This window comes from Petaurus breviceps, unplaced genomic scaffold, assembly GCF_028583685.1.
Source record: "Petaurus breviceps papuanus isolate PSGF00001 unplaced genomic scaffold, PetGlider_PUasm1.0 90865, whole genome shotgun sequence".
Lineage (NCBI taxonomy): Eukaryota > Metazoa > Chordata > Mammalia > Diprotodontia > Petauridae > Petaurus > Petaurus breviceps.
The window spans coordinates 10,473,716-10,495,282 of NW_027187367.1; the positions used below are offsets into that span (position 1 = coordinate 10,473,716).

Sequence of the window (21,567 nt, forward strand, 5' to 3'; positions counted from 1 at the left end):
GACATCCAATTTGAAATGCTAAACTGATAATTAGTGATGCATGATTGAAATTATAGGGAGAGCTCCAACATGTATATTTCTAAGCTACATATCCAAAGGCTAGATATTTACACCCAGAAGTTATCTGAATAGAGATGATAATTAAACCCAAGAGATCTGATGAGGTCACCACAATTTGAGGGGCCTGAAGATAAAGAAGTTAACCAACCTTCTGCCAAAGAGGTAATGGAATTGCAGAATGAGACATATTTTTTGGATATGGCAAAGTGGGAATTTGTTTTGCTGGACTACACATATTTGTTTTAAAGATGAAGATTTTCTTTTGGGGGGAGTGATATTAATGCTTGTAATAGATACATTTAAAATTTTAAACTGTTGATATCTCCCAAGGCTCTGTCCTGTCTTCTCTTAACTCTTTATACTTTCTCACTTAGTGATCTCTCCCTCATACTTGAAAGGGAGAGCTGACCAGTAGTGGCCCCTGTCCACAGTATAGGCTTCACTGTTCATTGTCTGTTACCTGACAAGCCTATTTTGTTGATCTTGTAGAACTTGACCCTAACTAGTTTCCTGGGCTTTCCAGACCTTGCCACTACCACCATGGGTGGGACTATGAACTAGGACGTAGTGGGTGAAGTACCAAATCCAGGCCTCAGGTAGATACTGTAGTTAAAATCAGAATAGCTAGAGGAAGGGTCAGTTCCTCTCATGAAAATTTATATTTGGTCACTTCTGGGTCATGTTATGAACAAGACAGAGGATTAAATACTTTCTTTAATCCTTCTGACCTTTCAGACTTTGCCAAAATAAGAATTACAAACATGAGGTAAAACAATTACAGTTACCTTTACAGGTTAATACACTGATATCCCTAATAAGGTAACAATTTGGTGAATTAACATCAGAGAAGACGAATCCCTAATTGCTCAAATTTCACTCATTACCTCCTCCTCCACCAGCCCCCCATGTTCTGGTAGGGCTATACAATAGGATCCATAGGATTGTGTTCTGCAGGCTATTGAGTAATTCCTTCCCTGCTTCTGCTGTCTCAGCTAACACACTCCCTGCCCATGCTCTCACATCACTGTTCTGTGGCAACAAGCAACAGACCTCAATTTCCTGTCCACTTCCTCCCTTTGCAATACTTCCCCCCTGCCATCTCTCCATTGTGGGGGAGATATAGGAAAGTAGAAGCGTGTTCAGCCTGGGGTGGCAGTGCTCTGAGCCCATCCAGAGAACTAAGGAACAGAGGTAAATGAGATAGGGTGCCAGCATTTGGGCTCCACTAGGTTTGAAGAAAAGGTGACTGGCATCTGACTATCCCTCCAGAAGTTACTTAGGACAGAGACCAAGGCTGGTAAAAAGAATTCCTCAACCTGGTAAGAGACTGAGCTTTGAGATCTAGCCCCTGTGAAAATCACCATCAATAGAAAAGCAGTCAGAAAGTGAGTGATAGGGGAATATAAAGAAAAAAGATTGAAATTACTAAAGATCTCAAGAGGAAGAAAACTCAGTTAAATACCTTGAGCACATGTAGATAAACCAAAAGGGAAGCCATCAATAACAGAATGGGATGTGCTTCTAAATGATCTAAATGAGTTCGAACATCTTTGAAAAAAAATATTGCAAGACAAAGGAAAAAGAATTAACAGCTAATGATGCAAAGGACCCTGTGGATGAAAGAAAGAATGTTCCTGAATGGTTTGAGAGATAAATAAGAAAAGCAAAAGCAGATTTTATATCTTACATAGCAAAAATAATTGTCAGCACAGAAAAAAGAAAACAATTGATTTGGAATGCAAATATAAAAAAGTGAAAGACAATCTGGAAGAAAAGAAGCAAAAAAAAAAACAGTAACATTAAAAGAAGACACAATCTCTATACATGCAAAATATATTGACTTCAAAGACAGGATGTATAGAAACAATTAAAGGACCTTAGGTCTCTCAGAAGGACGTGACAAGTCAAAAACAACAACAACAATGGGAATCAGAGTTTCTAATGACAACTGGCATCCAGAAGGTTGGGAGAACATGGACCCAGAGATAGAAAATGAGAAAAAATAGTCATGGAGAATTCAGGGTGTAGTGATGAAGTACATATTAATGAGGAACACAGGAAAATTCCTACCACAGAATACTACTATTTCTATCTTTTGCATGAATTAGTATTTATAAAACTGAGGCATAACAGAAAAAAAAGGAGGGGTGTTGGAAAGATCTATAACACAATAATATAGAAACTTTTTAGAAAAGGCAACTTGGGGGTGGCTAGATGGTGCAGTGAATAGAGCACTGCCTGGAGTCAGGAGGACCTAAGTTAAAATCTGACCTCAGATGCGTGACACATACTTACTAGCTGTGTGACCTTAGGCAAGTCACTTAATCCCAATTGCCCTGCCCTCTCCCCTCCAAAAAGCAAAAAACCAAAAAAAATTCTTTAAGGGGCGGCTAGGTGGCGCAGTAAGTAAAGTGCTGGCCCTGGAGTCGGGAGGACATGAGTTTGGTTCCGACCTCAGACACTTAACAGCCACACAAAAAAACTAGCCGTGTAACCTTGGGCAAGTTACTTAACCCCAATTGCCCTCCAAAAGGCAAAAAAAAAAGGGGGGGGGGGACTTGGAAATAGGAACCTCAGAAGCTTAAATTTCATAAAGTACAGACATTAAAGAAGGAATAAAGAGGTATAAGGACCATGAATCAAGGGATAAAAGTCTAAAAGAGGCAGAAAAAAGAAAATGAGAAGATAAAATTCTTTTTAGAAAAAGGGGCAGAATATGAAAAAGAAACTAACAGAAGAAATTGAAGAAGAGAAAACTTTAAGAGGGAAAAAAAGGAAGCATTATATAGCTAGATGAAAGCAAAAAAGAAAAGGGAACAAATAAATTAAACAAAACTCCAAAACTAGGGAAAAGAGTGACAAATGGTGGTGGGGAGGGAGCTTCTGGGTGAGGAAAGAGAGTTTATGGGGCATGGGGCTTAAAGTAGATTAAAGAAAATAACTGAAGAGACAAAGTATTGTTTTTATGCCATAAGAAAAACAATCCTAGTTCAGGAAAAAAAACAAATGGAAGATATAAACCGAATTGTCATAACTTTAAATGTAAATGAATTTTAAAATGCAATGAGAATGGCAAATTGGATTAAAAAAAAAAACCCTTTTTTGTTGTTGCAAGAAACAGCTAAAAGCAAAAACATAGGAGACAAGACAAGATAGTGGAACAGAGGCAGCAACCCAAGTAAAGTTTCCTAACATTTCCCTCCAAACAAATTTTTAAAAAGTAAAATCAAATTCTGGAGAGGCATAGTAGCACCTGGAGCATTCAGACCAGAGAGAGTAAGGGTGCTAGACAAGTGGTCAGAAAGAGATTATAGGGAACCCCTTGCTGGGACTGGGTGCAGCCAGTGCTGATTGGCAACTCTATTGCCCATAAGCAGTTTTCTGGGGTGCAGTTACAGGGTAGAGAGGAGCACTTGTGGTTGGCCATAAGGGAATAGGGGCCCTGGTCCCAGTTCTAGGGGGAGAGGAATGACTGTGATTCTTTGTGACTACAGGGGAACAGGGGACCTGGTTGCAGTTCCAGGGAGGAAAGGAGTGACCATGGTTGCTCACAAGGGAGAAAAAACCCTGGTCATAGTTCCAGGGTTCTGAGGAGTCTTAGTGTTTGCAGAATAGCAGGAACCCTTCTTGGGTAAAGAACAGAGCAGACTAGGAAAGCAGTAACCACATCTTTCCCCAGATCACACCTCCTTGTAATCACCAAAAACTTGTAGACCCACCAAAACTAGGTCCGAAAACAGCAGTACAAAAAAGCCTGAAGCTTGGGACAGTGCATCTCTCTTCCTAGGTAAGAAGAGCCCATCTTTAATATGAAGTTCAAAGTCAAGAAATAGGCTGGAAAAATGAGCAAAAAAGAAAATAAATAAATGAACTTGACCACAAAAAACTACTATGATGACAAGGAAGAAAACACATAAGACAACAATGTGAGCACTGGTATAAACCAGGCATAAATCAACATCTCACACTTTATACTGAGATAAGGTCAAAACAGACACATAATGTAAACATAAAAGGTGATATCATCAGCAAATTAGGAGACCAAGGAACATTTTATCTGTCAGATCTATTGATAAGGGAAGAATTTAGGATCAAATGAAATATAGAGAGCATTACAAAATGCAAAATGGATAATCTTGGTTATATTATATTAAAAAGATTATGCACAAACAAAACCAATGTTACTAAAATTGGAAGGAAAGTAGGAAACTGGGAAATTATTTTTACAGAAAGTTTCTCTGATAAAGGCCTCATTTCTCAACTATATGGGGAACTGACTCAAATTTATGAAAATAAAAGAGTCATTCAGTTTTCAGAGGAAGAAATTAAAGCTATCTACAATCATATGAAAAAAATGCTCTAAATCACTATTGATTAGAGAAATTCAAATCAAAACAATTCTGAGGTACCACATCAACCCTATCAGATTGGCTAAGATAACAAAACAGGAAAATGATAAATGTTGGAAAAGATATGGGAAAATTGAAACACTAATTCATTGTTGGTAGAGTTATGAACTGATCCAACCATTCTGGAGAACAATTTGGAACTATGCCCAAAGGGCTATAAAACTGTGTATACCCTTGGACCCAGCAATACCACTTCTAGGTCTGTATCCCAAAGAGATCATAAAAATAGGAAGAAGACCCACATGTATAAAAATATTTATAGCAGCTCTTTTTGTGATGGCCAAGAATTGGAAATTGAGGGGATGCCCATCAGTTGGGGAATGGCTGGACAAATTATGGTGTATGAATGTAATGGAATACTATTGTGCTATAAGAAATAATGAACAGGCAGACTTCAGAAAAACCTATAGAAAGAATACGAACTTATGCTGAATGAAGTATGCAGAACCAAGAGAATGATGCACATAGTAATCGCCACAATATATGATGACTGACTTTGATATACTTAGCCCTACTCAGCAATGCAAGGACCTAAAATGATTCCAAAGGACTCATGATAGAAAATGCCATCCACATCCAGGGAAAGAACTATGGAGTCTTAATGCAGAGTGAAGCAAACTATTTTATTTTATTTTTTGTTTTTTCTTTCTCATGGTTTCTCCCATTTGTTCTAATTCTTCTTTACAACATGACTAATGTGAAAATATTTTTAATAGGAATGTATATATAGAGTCTATAACAGATTGCATGCTGTATTGGGGAAGGAGAGGGAGGGAGGTGGAGAAAATTTAAAACTTACGGAAGTGAATATTTGAAAACTAAAAATAAATAAATTAACTTAAAAAAATAAATCAAATGCAGAAATAAATTCAGTGAGGGACCAGAGTTAAAACTATTGGGGTTAGATAAGTACTACAAATCCTCATTCAAATAAAAAGTCTAACATTAAAAAAAAGAAAGAAAGAAGGAAAGAGCCATTACCCAATTGACAGATGATCAAAGGATATGAATAGGCAGTTTTCAGAAGAGATCAAAGCTATCTATAGTCACATGAACCAATGCTCTAAATCACTATTGATTAGAGAAATACAAATTAAAATAACTCTGAGGTACCACCTCACACCTCACATTGGAGGGGATGAGGAAAAGCAGGAGCTCTAATGCACTATTAGTGGAGTTGTGAACTGGATCAACCATTGTGGAGAATAATTTGGAACCATGCCCAAAGGAGTATGAAACCATGCATACCCTTTGATCCAGCAATACCACTACTAAGTCTGTTTCCCAAAGCAATCTAAAGAACCCATATGTACAATGATATTTATGACAGTTTTTTTTTTGTGTGTGTGGCAGCAAAGAATTGGATATTTAAGGGATGCCTATCAACTGGGGAATGACTGAACAAGTGTGGTATATGGTTGTGATGGAATACTATTGTGATATAAGAAATGATAAGTAGGATGATTTCAGAAAAATCTCGGAAGATCTATATGAATTGATGCAAAGTGAAGTGAGAAGAACCAAGAGATCATTTTACACAGTAACAAGATTGTAACTATGATCAACTGTGAAAGACTTAACTACTCTGATCAACACAATTATCTTTCCATATCAACAGTTCCAAAGGACTCATGATGAAAAATGCTATCTACCTCCAGAGAGATAACTGAAATTGAAGTATATTTTTTTTTCACTTTTGTTTTACTTTTTACAACATGGCTAATATAGAACTATATCTTGCATGATTTAACATATATAACTGATATATTGCATGACTTCTCAATGAGTGTAGGGGGGGTAGGAGGGAAGGAGAGAATTTGGAACTGAAAATTTTAAAAGTTAAAAACAAATAAATAATATTTTTTAAAAGTAAAAGTGTACACAGAACAAAAATAAGGGACCTGAACAAAATTGTATTATGAATCAGCTGAATAAAAAAAAAGCAGGAAAGGTTGTCTAGTTGGCACAGTGAATAGAGCACCGGCCCTGGAGTCAGGAGGACCAGGGTTCAAATCCGGCCTCGGACACTTAACATACACAAAAAAACTAGCCATGTGACCTTGGGCAAGTCACTTAACCCCAACTGCCCTCCAAAAAAGCAAAAAAAAAAAAAATCAGGAAAAGCAATCATATTATCAAAGCAAAAAAAATTCACAATGTAGACATGAACAAGGAAGTGAAATTATGCTGGAAGAAATCAGACCACAAATCAATGTCACTATTAATTTTATATGGTCAAAATACCTTAAAATCTAAATTCATAAAGAATTACTGAATTACAAAAAGACATAAAGAGTAATGTAATAGCAGTAGGAGAATTTAATGTCCCTCTCTCACATTTGGAAAAATCCAATAGTAAACAAAAAATAAAAAAAGCATCCGAAGACCTTTTTTTAATATCATAAAGATTATCCATATAAAACCCAAAGTAAGTATCATGTGCCATGGGGATACCCAAGAAGCTTTCCTAATAAACATAGTAGAAGAGTATGGATGCCCACTTTCCCCACTATTATTTTATATAGTTCTGGAAATGCTAGCAACAGCAATAAGACAAGAGAAAGAAATTAAAGGTGTAAAGAGAGACAAATTAAAAGATAAAGAGATGAAATTATCCCTATTTGCTGATGACACAATTGTTTACTTAGAAAATCCTTAGGAATCCACAGATACTGATGAAATAATAGCTTCAGGCAAAGCTATAGGCTATAAAATAAACCTACAAAAAACCAACAGCAATTCTATATAATAATGACATAATTCAAAAGGCAATCGTAGGAAATCACACTCCAAATAATTACCAAATTATATTTGGGGATCATTCTATGGAAACAGACAAAATACACATACAGGTTCAATTACAAAGGGCTTCTTAAAGAAACTTTAAAAAAATTTAAATAGTTGGAGGAATATTCAGTTCTAATGACTGGCCCATTTCAATATAATAAAAATGACAGTTACCAAAATTAATTTACAGTTTTAATGCTGTGCCAATCAAACTATGAAAGGGATGCTTTACAGAACTCAAAATAATAAAATTCCCTTAGAAAAAAGATCTAGAATATAATAGAATGCAATAGCACTTCAAGACTTCAAACTATATCATAAAGCATCAGTCATCAAAACCATTTGATATTGGTTAAAAAAACAGAGTAGTAGATCAGTGGAACAAACTAGACTAGGGAGAAAAAAAAACAAAAGAACTCAATAACTCAATATTTAATAAACCAGAACAAAAAATAAATTATTAAATTACTACTTGATAAAAACTACGGGGAAAACTGGAAAACATTCTGGCATATCAGACTTAAACTAAAACCTTACATCATATTCCATAATACATCCAAAATGGATATGTGACCTAAATATTAATAATAATACCATTAAAAAAGTACTTAGGAGAGAAGCAGATCATGTACCTTTCATAGCCAAGTGTAGTATACACACACATACATACATACATATATACCACATATATATGTGTGTAAATATATGTATGTGTTTTACAAATAAGAGATAGAATTATAAGAGAAAAATATGTAACTTTGAGTGGATGTAACAGAACTGCAAAAATAAGACTAATGCATGTACTATGAGAAGGAAAATGGTTGAATGGGGAAAAAAATCTTTGTATTGAATTTCTCAGACAGGGTTTCATATCTAAAATACATAAATAACTAATACATATGTATTATTAAACACATACGTATATGTGAGTTATATAGTTTATATATATATATATCATTATACATATATAAAATCAAAAGTCATTCCCTAGTAGATAAGTGGTTAAAGATATGAACAAACAGTTCTCAAAAGGACTGCAAACATTAACAAGTATATGAAAGAATGCTCCAAGTTACTAATTACACACAGCAAATTGGGAGAGATGATAAAAGATTGGAATAGATAATGGTGGCTGGGTTGTGGGAAGATAGGCACACTAATGAATTGTTGGAAGAGCTGTGAATCAGAATGGCCATGCAAGAAAGCAATTTGGAATTATGCACATAAGGTAATTAAAATGTTTATGCTTTTGATTGAGAGGTTCCATTACCAGGCATTCATCCCTAGAAATCACGGATAAGAAGAAAGTCCCCATAATACAGCAAATAATTATAGTTGTACTTTTTGTGGTAGTAAAGAATTGGAACTATAGTAGATGCCTATACAATGGAGAATGGCTAAACCAATTATGGTATATGAACATAATGAAATATTACTAGGCTATAAGAAGTGACAAATGTCATGAATATAGAGAAGCATGGGAAAGATTTACATGATCTGATTCAAAGTGAAGTAAGCAGAGCCAAGAAAACAATATACACAATGACTACAAACAATGTGAATGGAAAGATCAACTACAAAACAATTAAAAATAAATGTTATGGATTTATGTACTAAGTGCACAAGATGAATGACCAGACATTTTTTCTGATCCCCATGACCTCCCATATTTCTCTTAAACAGACATTATGGGCCAAAAACAAAGCAAATTCAACTGTCTTCATGGTCTAGAACAGCTGGAATCCAAAAGAAGGTACAAAAAACAACTCATGAACTGATGCCTCCCCTGAACACACTCAGTGCTTCCTCCCCAACTGCTTGCTATGCTCTTGACAGTGAGGCTGCCCCAGTCAAATAAGGACTTTTTTTAAAAAAAACAGGAAATTTAGACAATTGACTTTATTCTATTAGTAGTCAGAAAAATATTGACTGATACAAAATAAAATATAGTCAGCTGGAAAAGAATGAGAAGTTCCCAGTGGGACTTTGGCCACTGACAATGAGAATGGATGACTCCCCTAGCAGATGAAGGGGAGTCACCCTGTAGGAGTAGGAAATAAACAGTGGTTAAACCAACATGGTACAACTTGAGTTAAAAAAAAATCGCTCCAATTTCTTCACCATTTCATTGCTTTGGGGTAGAACCAAGTTTCCATTTGCTGAGCTCAGCTCCTGGAACACGGTTGGACTCTGGGGTATGTTGTGCAGAAAATAAACTGTTAATGGTTGTCTCACACTGGAAAAACTGACAAAAGGGGATTTCAAATGTTTTTCCTTCTGACTTTATGTTCAAGACCCACAGACTTGCAACAAAATACAACCCTCAATCAATGGTCCCCTCTTCCCTCTTTCCAGTGCTGTGGAGATCTGCTCCAGGCTACAGATTACTTGGGCAACAACAGACAGACTTATGTGCTGCAAAAAATCTCTATGGGAGAATGGAGGAACAGAGGGAAAGGGGCAGGACACTTGGCTAGGTTTGAAATAGAACTCAATCACTCTGCCCCCAAGCTTTGGAGACCCAAACTACAGAAATCAATCCCATAGCACTAGCACGACAATTCAATGAATTGGCAGTGCTGGACTAGAGAACTGAGGAACAAAAGGAGCAGGATATGATACCATGGTGGTGGTGATGGGGCATTTCACTAAGTCTGAGAACAAGAGCCTAGCATTTAGCGGGGACAGTTCTGTCTCCCAAGAGGCAGTTGGGGCAGATATATAATCTGGCAAATCAAGAATTGCCCATCATAGGAGGAGGCTGAGACACTTTGAGATCTAGGTCTCAGGGGAATCACCACCAGAGGGGAAAGAATCAGAAAGTGAGCAATAAGGGTGGAGGGAAGACTGAAATTACCAAAAGAACCAAAAAGAAGAAAACTCAAAGACCTTGAATATAAGCAGACAAATCAACAGGGAAAACATCACAGAGGAAAGAAATATGGCCTCCAGATCTAGTAAACAAGTTCAAACACCTATAAATAAAATATGCATTAAAAAACAAACAAAAGGAAAGCTTCTATGAAATTTAAGGAGAACATGCAACCACAACATGCTATTCCTGAGAGATTTAAAAGAGAAACAAGAATAACGAACAGAATCTATGGCCTATACACAAAAATTATGGGCAGATGTAATAGTAATGGAATTTAAAGATCCCCCTGTTTTGGCTTGGTTTTTGGATTGATTGTGTTAAAACCCAGAGCTTGTGAATCCCACTTGTGGGATGGACTTGTTGATGTGAAAAGACAGTGCTGAACTGGGAGGAGCTAGTGACTATAAATTTAGAGAGACACAAGCAAAGAGAGAGGTAGAAGAACTTTTTGGAAGCAGGATCTTGGAGGCAGAGAGAGACAGAGAGGATTGCTGAGGGCCAGTTTGAATTGCCCAGGATTTTTGATAGCTGCCACCCGGAGCTGCCAAGGACTGAGGAGACATGGCTGTTATGCTGGTACTTTGTCTGTCTGTTTTGATGTTGTTTTGCCAGATTTGTCCACTGGTGAAAGACAGTGCTGTTGTTGCAGAGGTTCTGGAACCTGGCTGTTGGTTCAGAGCTCCTAAGACTGTTCTGCAGACAGAGAGTGAATTGCGCCCACTGGTGAAGGCCAATGCTGTTGTTGCAGAGGTTCTAGAACCTTGCTGTTGGTTCAGAAGCCCTGAAGAAGGATTTTCTTGTTGTATGTTTACAGAAATCCTGGAAGAGGGTTTTGCTAATGTTTTCAGGGGTCCTAGGACTGTTCTGCAGACAGAGAATGAATTAATGAAGACACTGGCAATGTATCTTGTGGCCTTGCTAAGCTTTGTCTCCCCAGGAACAAAGATTGCTGAGAACTTGCCTCAGGTCAAGATGAAGAAAAGACCTCTCTTTGGGTATTAAATGCTGTGCTTAAGCTTGTTATAACTCTGGGATAGATTCAGTTGTGATCCAAGGGTGGGGAACTTTTGACTTTTTTGTGCTCTGTGATTGAACAAATGAATGTACTTTACTAATGATTGGAAACTAATCTCCATTTGAGAAGAGGGGCTTTGTGGTGGACTAAATGAATGTACTGCCTAGGAGTGGAGTAATATTTAGAAGAGGGACTTTGTGATTGATTAAATGAATGTAATGTCCAGGGGTGGAGTAGTACTTGATTGAATTACACTTGGTGAATGCTGTATTTTGAATTATGCTATATTTTGATTTTCTCTGTTCTTAATTTGTCACTGAATAAAATGGAGAGCAGCTATGCTGGTATTTTGAACCTTGGGAAGTTGACTTTGCTTGGCATTACAGCAGAATAGAAAAGCTAGAATCTTCAGCAGCAAGTTTCACCAAAGAAACAAAAAAGATAACAATAGATTGGGGATGCAAATGAACAGAAATGAAGGATAATCTAGAAGAAGAGAACAAAAAAAACATTAAAAGAAAATATGCTCACTATACAAGCAAAAAATATTAATCTCAAAGAGAATATATGTAGAGACAAAAGATCATAGTTCTCCAAGAAGAACACAATAGGACAAACAATTAACACAATAATGCATGGAATAATAAAACTGCGCAGAATTTCTGAACATAGAAAAAATGAAATACCAATGGAAAGAATTCACAGATTGCTTCCAGAAGAAACCCAAGGTTGCAAACTCTGAAACACATAGTGGTTAAATTCATCAGTTCAATTCAGAAAAAAAAGTTCTACAAGTCATCAGGAGAAACCTCAAAAACAAAGGAAAGGAAATTCAAATAACAATATATTATTCTTCACCCATCAGAAAATGTAGGAGGGAATTGAATAATGTGTTCTGAAGAACAATGGAGCAATGGGGTAATCTACCTTGTAAATCTGAGCTTAATCATAAATTTTTTTTAAAGGTAGACATTCAATACTAAAGAGATATTCGAAAAAATTCTTATAAAGAAAGTCAGATCAGAAGAGATCTGAATATTTGCTTCTTGAATATCTCAAACAAAAGAAATTCAGGAGGGGTGAATGAATATGACAGCCAAGGACAGCAACATTCAAGAGAGTGACAACAGAGACCAGCAAGAGACTTATTTCCAAATGGATATTATGAGAAGAAGTGGAAATCAGGTGATGGTAACAGTAATAAAAGATAGACCTGAAGTATTATGGAAAAAAACCTGGCAACATCCTATTTATAGGTGAATCAGTACTTTTTTTTTCTGGGACTACATTAGAAAATGGAAGGGTGCATGACAGTGGAAGGATAGAAGCAGGGGAATAGAAAAGAGTGTATAATGTGCTTGGCAATATTGAGAGCTAGTAAAGGGGGGAAGATGATTCCCTCCCTCCATCCCTGCCCCGCCATGGTCCCTCTGGAAGAGAAGATCTTTTAGGGGAGTAGGAGGGAAGGAGGACTGAAAAGTAGGGAGGGAGGAAGGAGCCTTTGCTTTGGTGGTGTGAAAGAGTTCCATTGATGAATGTTCCTATGGGTGAAAGAGATGTTTTATGAAAGAATATGGGGACCCAAATCTAGGGGATTTGGTACTTGAAAAGATCCCTTCTCCTACCTCAAGATGGGGGAGTTGGAACTCATGGAGATAACTGGCACTTGCGAGAATCAGAGGACATGGACCAAGGGAGAAAATTTTGAGGCAAAAGGGGGAAAGAAGGCAACCAGGGAGAAGGTATAGATCAGTAGTGGACTGCATAATCAGAGACTTGTGGTGGGGTGGTGGAAGGGCACTGGGAAGAGGGTGGGAAGATAGATCCTACTGTGGGGTACTGTCCTCTCTGTCACTTGCAGGAGTTTTAATATTCTGGGAATGAGGAACAATGGAAAAGGGAAATCCAAGGGACAAACTTTACAAGGTAATGGTAGATAATGCCAAGATGGGAAAGCCCAGAATGGATACCTTGGAAGATTTTTTCCATAAGGAATACAGAGAATAGAGAGAGACTAAATAGTTATCATGAAGCAGAGAATGAGAATCTAAAGCAAAAAAATAGAGTATGGATAATCAAATCTTTTCTGGAAAGGGACACAAAATATTGAAGATTAACGGATATGACTTGTTAAACAGGAAGGAGAAAAAGGGGATACCTACTTGACTAACTGAGAGGAAAAAAAAGGTGGGGGAAGAATTAAATAACCAAGTTAAAACATGAAAAGAAAAAGGAACAAAAGCAAAACTCCAAAGGGAAAGGGGTAATAAATAGGAGGGGGAATCAGGGGCTTTGAAAAAAAATGCAATACTTTTATGTTAAAAACTCTACAAAGAATAGACTTAAAGCAATCTTTTTAAATCTCATAAAAAAGTTTCTATCTAAAAAAGAAAGTAAGCATCATATGAAATGGGGACATACTAGAACTTTTTCTATTAACTATGGTAGTGAGGCAAGGATACCTACTTTAGCTACTATATATAATTTGATATAATTCTGGAAATGCTAGCAACAGTAATAAAAGAAGAGAAAGAAATTAAAGTCATAAAGATAGATAAAGAAGAGATAAAAGTATTACTATTTCCTGATAATATGATGATATACTTGGAAAACCCCAGAGAATCAGCAAAGATACTGAGAAAATAACTTCAGCAAAGTTGCAGGCAAACAAATCCTCAAAAAATTTTAAAAAAATTTCTATATAATAATAACAAAACATAAAGCAAAAATAGGAAAATCTCGTTCCAAATGACTGCGAAGTGCAAAAAATATCTGAGGACTGATATACTAAAATACACAAAACACTTGTATAGATTCAAATACAAAGTTCTTGTTAAAGAAATAATGACTTCTAGACCATCATGATGAAGTGAAAATTCAATAAAGTGCATCATACAAATTTTGTGGTTTCCCAATACATTTAAAAGTCATGTTTGTACTATACTGTAGTCTATTAAGTATAGAATAGCATTATGTCTAAAAAAATGTATACACCTTAGTTAAAAATATTTTATTGCTAAAAAAATGCTAACTTGGTAATCTTTTTTGTAGAGGGTCTTGCCTCTCTGTTGATGGCTGCTGATTGATCAGGTGGTTGCTGAAGCTGGGGTGCCTATGGCAATTTCTTAAAATAAGACAAACGAACATAAAGACAAAAATGAAGTTTGCCTTTCATTTGAACACTTAGAGGCCACTGCAGGGTTATTATTTGGCCTAATTTCCCTGTTGTGTCTCAGGGAATTGGAAGGCCTAGGAGAGGCAGAGAAAAAGGGAATAGCTGATTGGTGGAGCAGTCAGAACACCACAACATTTATTAATTAAATTTGCTGCCTTATATGATCATGGTTTGTGTGCCCCAAAACAATTACAATAGCAACATCAAAGATCACTCATCACAGATCACCATAATAGATAAAATAATAGTGAAAACATTTGAAATATTTGACAATTGCCAAAATGTGACACAGAGACATAATGTAACCATATGCTTTTAGGAAAATGGCACCAAAAGACTTGCTTGATGTAGGGTCACTACAAACCTTCAGTTTGTAAAAAAGTGATTTATGAAATGCAATAAAGTAAAGCATTATAAAACAAAGTATGCCTATACATACAATATGTATACATATATGTATCTGTGTATACATGTATATATACAAACACACACATACATAGACACATATAACACTAATAAATATTCCCCAATAGATAAGTGGTCAAAGGAGAGGAGCAAACCCATTTTCAAACGAATTGCAAACTATTCACAACCATATGGCAAAATGCTCCAAATTACTAATAATTAGAGAAATGCAAATCAAAACAACTCTGAGCTTTTACCTTACATCCTGCAAATTGCCAAAAATGTTGAAAATGGCAATAGCAAATATTAGGGTGGTTGTGGAATGTTAAGTATAACATTGTTGGCAGAGTTGTGAGATGGTACAACCATTTTGGCAAGCCATTTGGAATTACACAAATAAAGTGACTAAGAAGTCCATACCATTGAACCAGACACTTCATTACTAGATTTATACTCCAAGGAAGTCATCAATAAGAAGAAATTCTCTGTATACACCAAAATATTTATAGCAGCACTTTCTGTGATATCTAAGAACTAGAAATAAAGTAGATGTCCAGTGTCTGGGGAATGGTTAAACAAATTAGGGTAATTTGTTTTAAAGGAATATATAGATTATATTATACAGAGGAGCATGATGCTCTACCTGGATCAATGTAGTGTGAAATAAACAGCGCCAAGAGAACAACGTACACAATAACTACAACATAAATGTATCAAAATTATAAAGATCAAGTATTACTCAAATGAAGAGCTACAAGAAGCCATTCCCAACCCACCCTTTCATGGATGTGGGAAGTCCACAGGTGCTATATGTTGCATATGTTTTTGGACTTTTTCAATGTATTGATCAGCAGTGCTTATTTTTTTTTCCTCCTTAAAAAACATTATTTATTATAGAGGATAGCCCCTGGGAAGGAAGACTGGGGATAACTATGATAACTAAAAAACAGAAGACATCAATATAAACTTTTTTTTTTGCTTTTTGGAGGGGGGAAGGTAGGGCAATTGGGGTTAAGTGACTTGCCCAAGGTCACATGGCTGCTAAGTGTTAAATGTCTGAGGCTGGATTTGAACTAAGGTCCTCCTGACTCCAGGACCTGCGCTCTAAATACTTTGCCACCTAACTGCCCCTTAAACTTATTTTTTAAAAAGTGAATGTTGCAAAATTACAAAGAACAAGCATGGTGCCAAAGAGAGAAATGAGAAGACACCTCTACCCTATTCCTTTGCCTAGGTGGGAGGTACACAGATACAGAACATTACATATATTCTTAGATTTATATATATATATATATATATATATATATATATATATATTGATTGGCTTGGCTGATTTTTTTCTGTTCTTCCTCTTTTTATTTGAAAAATATTACTTCTTGGGTAGGCTAGGTGGCACATTAATAGAGCACCAGCTCTGCAGTCAGGAGGACCTGATTTCAAATCCAGCCTCAGACACTTAACACTTAACTTGCTACAAATAGTTCTTGGGGGGGGGAAATTTGGAAAGGATACTGGGAGAAGTCTGATGATATTAAAAAATCTATAAAAATTTATTTCTTTGAAAAAAAGAAAGAATATTTATGCTTATCTGCCTTGGTAAGCCCATCAACAAACTCATTAAAAGCTACCTTTTTCCAAGTCAAACACTTGTTTTGTTGTGTGGAAATCATGATATGGTAGAAAGAGCCCTAGCTCTGGTGTCAGAGGATCTGGATTCAAATCCACCCTCCTGATGCTTATTACCAATACGAAGCAAGTCACTCAATTTCCCTAAGTCTCAGTTTCTTCATTTATAAAGCAAAACAGTTAGACAAGATGAGGTCCCTTCCAGCTATAAAGGGATAGTCACGCCTCAGTTTTTTAATTTGTTGCTTAGTAGGCCCAGACTGGATTGGTTCTCTACAGAACATACTGTTCTGAATTCTTAAAGGAGTTTTCTATAGTATTCCCCACTCAGAGTGTGGGAAATAAGTGGACACTTTTGTGTTTGGTCAATGAAGTATTCCTCAGGGTAAATTGTGTTTGTGCCAGAACAGAGCTCTTGTGGTTGGAAAGAAAACTTTTCTGGTGGCCAGAAAGAGCTAGTCTGAAGCTAGAAAATATATTCCTGGCACTGGCACAAAACCAGTTCCTTTCCTCCTGAGTAATCTGTAGCAATTAGCTTCCATTAGGAGATGCTACAGCCAAGAGTAGAATTTTACATTTCCAAACTATTTTATCTATGTTATCTTGGTAAGAATTCCTATGCCTTATACTTGGGGCTTTTTTGTTTTTTTGGACCAAATCCGAGATTTCACGGTACAGGGAATTCCTGATGAGTACCATTGCATATCAGCCTTAGAAAGATGCTTGGAGGTGCTAGGAAGTTAAGTGACTTGCCCAGATTCAATTAACCATTCTGTATCAGAGGAAGAGTTTGAATCCAGGTGCTTCTGACTCTAAGACCAGATTTCTATTGATTGGGCCACATGAATTTTTCCATGGGATAATTATGCAGAATGTAGTCATTTGGGGAAATATTATGAATAGCAAGAACAAAGTCACAGCTGCACTTGTAGCAGGGTACCTTGGAAGGTGTCATCTGTAGGTCCTTTCTTGATTCTGAGTCATACCTTAACATTTGACTAGAGGGAGAATAGAGGGGAAAATGCTGTGTTTCCTGTAAAGGAGATACAAAGAGCAGGAATTAGACTCTGAAGCAAGAAATTAACACAGAGAGAAGTCAATTCATAGGAGATTAATACACAAGTTCTAGTAATGGTAGTTTTTCAATTTAAAAATCCAGTGTTTATTTTCTAGGACCAATCCTATGTGCAAACATTTTCTCTACTTGTTGGCATCTTTGCTAACACTCCACACTCACACTCAAGTAAAGAAAATAAGAAAATACCTAGTTCCTTTAAGTGAATTCAAGATTCAGACCCAGATGAATTACCTTCCAAGGCTCTAAAACAACTTACAGGTTTAAAATGCAGAAGTAGAGTTGATAAGCTCTGAGGAATCATGAAGAATGGGAGAAACGTTATAAGAAATCTAGGTAAATTTCCAAACTTAAAAAAAACAACAACAGGAAAAAGTAGATCAGGGTGGCTAGGTGGTGCAGTGAATAGAGCACCAGCCCTGCCATCAGGAGGACCTGAGTTCAAATCCGGCCTCAGACACTTAACACTTACTAGCCATGTGACCTTGGGCAAGTTACTTAACCCCAAATGCCCTGCATCCCCCCCCCAAAAAGCAAAAAAAAAAGATCCCAGAAATTACAGCCAGTATCCTTACCCTGGAAAATTCTTAAACTATTTATTAAACAGATGTCTTTTGAACTCTTAAAAAAAAAAACATACATGGTGATCAAAAGAGCCAGCATGATATCACTAAGAACATGTCCCACAATCCAATATCTGTTATATGATCCTATGGCAGACATACTGACTTTATCTCCTTTTTTTCATAGTTTATCTGACAATTAAATCAAGGGAATCCATAAACATAGGGAATTATGTTTTCAATAAGACATCTGATAGCTTCATGATAACCTTATGGACAAAATGGAAGAATATGGGCTGCTTGACGATAGAGTTAAGTGGTCAAACGACCAGATTCAAAAAGTATTGATTGACTAATATCAGACTGGAGGGAAATCTTAAGGGCAAGACTCTATTTCATTCAACACTTTCATTTATAACTTAATTTGAAGATACAAACATGATAATTAAGTGTACAAAAGGCACAGAGTTGGGAGGATCAATTACCAAGTTGGAAGACAGAATCAAGACTCAAAACATCTAAGAGTATGGAACTGATATTACTACGATGAAATTTTATAGGGATAACTGCAAAGTCTTCCATTTCGATTTTAAAAGAAATTATACAAGTATAGGATTTTGGGGTTTGTTTTGTTGTTGAGTTGTTTCAGTCATGTTCAATTTTCTGTGACCCCATTTGTGGTTCGGGGGGCATAGTTAACTTAAAAACAACCCATATGAAAAAATCTGGTGTTTTTCATAGAATCACAAACTTTTAGAACTAGAAGCAACTTTATAAATCATCTAGTCCCAATTTATTCAATTGACTACTTTTTATTAAGGTCTACTATGTATCAGGTACTGTGTAAAAACACACACACATACCTCCTTCTTTGGAGAATATTAATTCATGCAGATGTTTTATTTAGAAAGCATGGAACTATTTTGAGCTCCATTCCTTCAATATGAATTAATAAATAAGAATTATGATTTATAAATCAGTTTCTCATATATTTGTTTAGTTTGAGTCAGGCTTTCAGGTTTTGATTGAAAAAACAGATTTTTGAACAAGCATTGATGATTGGTTAGACCCTAAACAAAGACAAATAATGGAGCTATGGTTTCAACCAATGTTAGCAGATATCATGATATCTGTGCATCACTTATATTTAATCCCACTGTTACCTCTTCATTGTCTCTTTTCCTCTCTTTTGTTGATCCCTCAGTTTGTCTGGTAGTTGGACCCAAGAGAGAGGGCTCCAGAGAGTAACTTGTACTTCTCTAGGAATGATGGTGGGAGCCATCAGTCATTTTCTTGTTTATTATCTCTCAGGATATCACACAGGATGCCATAATTGGCATAAATTCTATCCCTCTGAATTCCATCCTCACTTTTCTTGCTAGAATCATTGTCTGGCATTATGAGAAGTTGCCCAGACTCCTGATTAATGTTCTTTGACTCCAAATTTGCCCCCTCTTCCCCTCCCCCAAGGATACACAAGATGAACTAACCTTTATTACTGTTTCTGGCTCATCTTCAGGAGTCTCTAAGTATTTCTTCCCAAGAGCAAACAGAACAGCATCATGAAGGGTAAGGAACAACTGGCCCTTGGTAATGCCAACATCAAAGAAGTCACTGGTCTCAAAAGTCTTAACAATCAGTGCTGAAAATCAAACCAGGGCAGACTCAGTCACCTCAATAGTAAGAGGTTCCAGAGATATAAAACATAGCTCAGGAGCATGATACTCACGATGACACCCTGCTAGGAGAACTAATACATCAATGTTGTAAAATGCATTGCAGATCTGTGGAGAGAAGTATCAGATCACAATTAGTGAATATATAGAAGAAAAATGGTGATAACAGAGTTTCGAAGAACTCTTTCAATAAGCAAGTTGGCTTTTTTATGTGACTCTATGCTTTCTGATTGACATACCTGAGAATATTCATTAAAGTTTTAGAACATACACACATGAAGATACCAAATAACACCTTGTTTACATCCTATGACATTCATATGTCTTCCCAGGGTATCAGGCATTTTTTCTTTGCCCTAGTGCAGAGGGGTAAACTAAGGGACAGAGCTGACTAATACACAAGTGGAGTAAGTAGGGACTGGGTAGGAAGTTAGGAATCCTGATGCTCAGTTTCAAAGTCTCCTTATAAAGTTGAATTATACTTTCATACTTTACTCAACACATATTCTGGGCCAATAAATTTTGAAATTCACTATAATGTAAGCTGAAATAAATATTTTTTAAAACTGGTGAGTTGAGCTATCCAAAGAAATGAAATAATGAAATGGAACCTCAATTTAAATCAATAAACAATTATGAAGTATATATGATGTGCAAAGCATTTATTTCATTTAGGACTAAAAGAATCACACAATATTGGTGGGGACTTCAGAGGCCATATAGTATAATCCATACCTGAAAAAGAATCCCTAAACCACATACCCGACAAGTGGCTATAAAGTATTTACCTGAAGATAATAGTAAGGTGGAAACTACTATCTTTCAAAGAAGCTGATTCCACTTTTAGGTAGGTCTAATTCCTAGCTAGTTCTTCTTTACATCATGACAAAATTTCCATATTTGAAATTTTACCCACTTCTTCTACTTCTGTCCTCTAGGGCTAAGTAGACCAAGCCTTGTTTGTCTTCCACAAGACATCCTCTCAAACACATAAAGACAGCAATCACATTCCCTGTGAGTTTTCTCTTCTCCAGGACACACATCACTGCTCCTTCAGTTGATGTTCATGGGCCCCTTACCATTCTGGGTGTCCTCCCCTGGATACTTTCTAGCTTTTTACTGTCCATCCTAAACTGTGGGATTCAGAACTGAAAACAGTTAGGCCTGATAGGTCAGAGCACAGTGGGACTGTTACCTCCTTATTCCTGAAAACTCATCTCTCATTGTAGTCTAATATTTCATTAGCATATTTTGGTTGTCCTATCATACTGCTTGAGTTTGTAGTCTATAAAAATCCCTAGATGTTTTCAAATTGCTAACTCTGCCTCCCCACATTTTACTTATGCAGTCATTATTTTGAAGCTGAGTGAAAGATTTACTTTACATTTACTCAATTTCATCTTATTCAATTCTGCTTAATATTCTAGTCCATCAAAATCCTTTGAAACTCAGCTCCAGAGTGTTAGTTATCTCTCCTGGCTATTGTCATCTACAAATAAAAAGATGCTATCAATGCCTTTACCAGACTCCTTGATAAAAATGATGAGCAGCATTGGGTCAAGCACAGATCCCTGGGGACTCCATTATAAATCTTCTTCTAAGTAGACAAAGGATATGTAATATTGGAGTACAGTGAATCAATTATTTCTAAAGCCATCTAATTTTAATACTATCTGATTTTCATCTTTCACAAAATAGTAAAACATACTTTAACATTTTGAAAAAAAATCTAAGTAAACTCTACCAATGTCAGTAAGTCTACTTAAAATAGGCTGGTGTAGCCATGCTCCTCCTCATATTCTTCTACTACATCTATACATGCACACATATATAAACATACATATATACGTACAAACATATATAAACATACATATATACGTACACACATATATAAACATACA

At 36.3% G+C, this 21,567-nt stretch overlaps 1 protein-coding gene across 1 annotated transcript in view; it reads right to left on the minus strand.

Moving 5' to 3' along the window:
* Positions 1-21,567, minus strand: part of SLC26A8 (solute carrier family 26 member 8) — a 157,451-nt gene that overhangs the window by 7,942 nt on the left and 127,942 nt on the right. Inside the window, exons 17-19 of the mRNA XM_069073715.1 lie at positions 19,720-19,774; positions 19,481-19,632; positions 17,263-17,385 (exon numbers count right to left, since the gene is read on the minus strand). Coding sequence (XP_068929816.1) covers positions 17,263-17,385; positions 19,481-19,632; positions 19,720-19,774 — 330 coding nt within the window. The remainder of the gene's footprint in view (positions 1-17,262; positions 17,386-19,480; positions 19,633-19,719; positions 19,775-21,567) is intronic.